We start from the raw sequence: 3,822 nt of genomic DNA, 5'->3' as shown, positions 1-3,822 counted from the left end.
GGATGAGGGATGAGGACACTGGGATGGGGGCACTGGGAGCAGGATGGGGCCACCCAGGAAAGGGGACACCAGGAGCTGGGATGGCAACAGCAGGAATGGGACTGGGAAGACCAGAACAGGGGCACTGGGATCAGGGATGGGGACACCAGGAATGGGAATGCCAACACCAGAAGCAGGATGGGGACTCCAGGACAAGGGATGCAAACACCAGGATCAGGAATGGGGACACCAGGAAAGGAAGTGGGGAGACTGGGACAGAGACAGGGATAACAAGAGAAGTTATGGAGACACTGGGAATGGGAATGGGGACACCAGGACCAGGTTGGGGGCACCGGGACTGGGATGAGGACACCAGGGACAGGATGGGGACACCAGAACTGGGAATGGGGACACCAGTATCCCTGTTCCCACCTACAGGTCCTCCGACTGGCCATCCGGGTCCTGGTGCTCTTCCGGAGCCACCAGCAGCTCTGTGATGGATCCATCACTCCTGGGGTTCTCGTCACCTTCCTGCTGTACCGGGACACGGTTGGCAGCCATGTCCAGGTGATCCCATAGAATCCATGTGTCCATCCATCCATCCCTGTTTCCATCTATCCTGGTGCCACCCCCTCCCGTTCCCCAGGTGCTGCTCATCGGCTTCAATGAATTCATGACCAATGTGGCTGCTGGGCAGAAAATCTGGGAATACCTGGATCAGGAACCCACGAGGGACATGGGGGGGACATTGGAGCCCTCCAAGCTCCGGGGCGACGTCACCTTCCAGAGGGTCTGCTTCACATATCCCGGGCATCCGGAGCGCCCTGCGCTGAAGGTGGGTCTGGGGGGAGTGGGGATTCCCAGGCGTGGGAATTCCTATGTAATTCTGCAGGATGTGTCCTTCAAGGCAGATCCAGGGGAGATTGTGCATTCCCAGGGATGGGATGGCGTCATCCTCTCCATCGTGCAGGATATGTCCTTCAAGGTGTATCCTGGGTCGGTGTGGATTCCCAGGGGTGGGAATTCCAGCATCAGCTGTCCCCATCCCACAGGACGTGTCCTTCGAGGTGCGTTCCGGGGAGGTGACGGCACTGGCAGGGCCCAACGGGAGCGGGAAGAGCACAGCCGTGGCACTGCTGGAGCGGCTGCGGGATCCTGGGAGCGGGAAGGTGCTGCTGGATGGGATCCCACTGCAGGAATATGACCACCAGTACTTACACCGGCAGGTGGGGAAAGCAGGGAGACAGGGAACACCAGGAATGGGATGGAGACAATGGGGACAGGCACGGGGGCTGAAATGGAAGTGGGACCTGGGAGACAGGGGTGGGGACACTGGGAAAAGGCATGGGTACACCAGGGATAGGATGGAGACACTGAGGTGGGATGGGGACAGTGGCAAATGGGATGGGGACACTGGGTACAGGGATGGGGACAGTAGGAACAAGGATGGGGACACCAGGCGTAGGAATGGGGACAGTGGGAAATGGGATGGGAACATCAGGGATGGGGTTGGGGACAGTGGGATTAGGGAGGGAGACAGTGGGGACAGTGATGGGGACACCAAGATTGGGATCTGGCCACGGAACAGGGATGGGGACACCAGGAGCTGAGACAGCTCACAGGCTCGGGGCTGGGGCAGGTGGTGCTGGTGGAGCAGGATCCTCTCCTGTTTTCCGGAACGATCCGTGAGAATGTTGTGCTGGGGCTGGAGCGCTGCGAGGAGTCGGAGCTGCGGGAGGCGGCCACTGCTGCCGGAGCCATGGAGTTCATCCAGGGGCTGGAGCACGGCTGGGACACCGGTGAGAGCTGGGGGGTGCGGGAGGAATCCTGGGGCCAGGGACTTCATCTCGGGGTTGGAGCAGGACTGGGACACTGGTGAGAACCGTGGGGGGCTCCCAGGGGAATCCTGGAACCAGGGGCTTCATCCCAGGGTTGGAGTGGGACTGGGACACCGGTGAGAGCTGGGGGCATGGGGGCACCCCTGAAATGGATCCTGCTGGTTTTGGGATACTTTGGCAGAGGTGTCTGAGCAGGGGGCGATTGGCAGGGGGATGTGGGGGACCCCAGGGGCTGGATCCCACTGATCCCATGGGATCCCCCGCAGAGGTGGGGGAGTTCGGGGGGCAGTTGGCGGCAGGGGAGCGGTGTCGCCTGGCCCTGGCCCGGGCCCTGCTCCGGCGTCCGACCGTCCTCATCCTCGACGAGGCGCTGGATGACGGAGACGAGGGGGCGGTGAGTGGGGTGGGATGAGGGGGATTGGGTGGGACTGAGGTGAGGTGGGCAATGGAGGGATGGGATGGCTGAGATGGGACTGGGGAGAGGGGATGGGGGGAATATGAGGTAGTGGGATGGTGTTGGGAATGATGGGATGAAGACAAAGGGATTGGATGTGGTGGGGTAGGTCAACAAGGTAGGGAGTGGGAAGGTGGGAAGAGGCTGGAGAAATGGGATGGGATGGTGGGATGGGAATGGTGAGGATGGGATAAAAACCGGGCGGGTGGGATGGTAGCAAGTTGAGATGAATAGATGAAGATGAAGAGATGTGATGGGGCTGGATGGGATGGTGTGGGAATGGTGGAGTTGGGAATGTTGGGATGAGGACAGAGAGATGGAATGGGATGGGATGGGAGGGGTTGGGGTGGTGGGAATGGGGTGGGATGGGACAGTGGGGATGGGGACAGTGGGGACAGGAGAGGAAAGTGGGAGTGGAGATGCGGGTGGTGAAGGGGTGGGATGGGTTGGGGTGGGATGGGATTGGGTGGGACAGGGTTGGATGGGATGGGATCAGGGTTGTCTGGCCCCAGGCGCAGCGCTGGGTGCGCACTGGGCTCGCCCGGACCGTGCTGGTCGTCTCCCACCGGCCGCGGGTGCTGGAAGCGGCCGATCGCCTCGTGGTGCTGGAGCGCGGGGCCGTGGCGGAGGCGGGAACGCCGGCGGAGCTGCGGGAACGCCACGGGGCCTACAGCCGCCTGCTCCAGGGCGGAGGTGGGACCGGGCGGCCGGACGCCACGGGAGAGGGAGGCAGGGAATAAAGGGGAATTGGTGTCCCCATTCCTGGTGTTTGTGTCCCATTCCTGTCTCTAGTGTCCTCAGTCCCTGTGTCCTGTGGGTCCCTCATCCCCCCATCCCCTGGATCCCCACTCCCTGTGTCCTTTTGATTCTCCTCCCCATTCCACCAGGGATGGGAAGCAGGGAGGGTTCAGCAAGGGGCTTAATTTCCAGCTGGGCTTAAAACTACAGCAGTGGGGACATGAGGGTCACATGGTGGGCAGGGACACAGGGAACACAAGGACCAAAGTAAAACTTGTATGTTTAAAACAGTTTAATAATTGTAAATAAAGTAAAATGCAATAATAATGGTAAATGATAATAATAATGATAACAAAAAGAGAAAACAAAGTGATACACGGTGCAATTGCTCACCACCTGCAGACTGATGTCAGACCCCTTTGCCCCCACCCAGATAGGCCCCTTCCAGATACCTGCCCCCAGTTTATATCCTGAGCATAATATTCCATGGTGTGGAATATCCCCTTGCTCAGTTCGGGTCCCCTGACCCAGCTGTGCTCCCTCCCAATTTCTTTTGTGAATCTCGTCACTGGCAGAGCAGGAGACAAGGAAGAGTCCTTGACTCAGGATAAACACGACTTAGAAAGAAACCCAAACCATTGGTGTGTTATCAGCACCATTCTCATTCCGAATCCAAAACATAGCACTGGCGGGATGTCAGAGAAGGGGATGGAGGGTTGCAGGATAAGGGGGTGCAGGAGGGTGCCACTGCTGAGGAATGGGAGTTCAGGGGGGTCCTGGTACCAGGTGTCTTAGGTTAAAGACAATGTGTGC

General features: G+C 59.4%; 1 protein-coding gene across 1 annotated transcript; it reads left to right on the top strand.

Moving 5' to 3' along the window:
• Positions 1-342: 342 nt before the first annotated feature.
• Positions 343-3,365, top strand: LOC113961442 (antigen peptide transporter 2-like). Its single transcript, XM_027671755.1, has 6 exons — positions 343-546; positions 626-814; positions 1,032-1,205; positions 1,619-1,778; positions 2,084-2,211; positions 2,784-3,365. Exons 1-6 carry the CDS (start codon positions 343-345, stop codon positions 3,009-3,011), a joined length of 1,083 nt encoding a protein of 360 aa, XP_027527556.1. The 3' UTR covers positions 3,012-3,365.
• Positions 3,366-3,822: the final 457 nt, after the last annotated feature.

Source organism: Neopelma chrysocephalum, unplaced genomic scaffold (genome assembly GCF_003984885.1).
Source record: "Neopelma chrysocephalum unplaced genomic scaffold, ASM398488v2 Primary Assembly neopelma1_97203, whole genome shotgun sequence".
NCBI lineage: Eukaryota > Metazoa > Chordata > Aves > Passeriformes > Pipridae > Neopelma > Neopelma chrysocephalum.
This window is presented reverse-complemented; position numbering and strand designations above follow the sequence as displayed.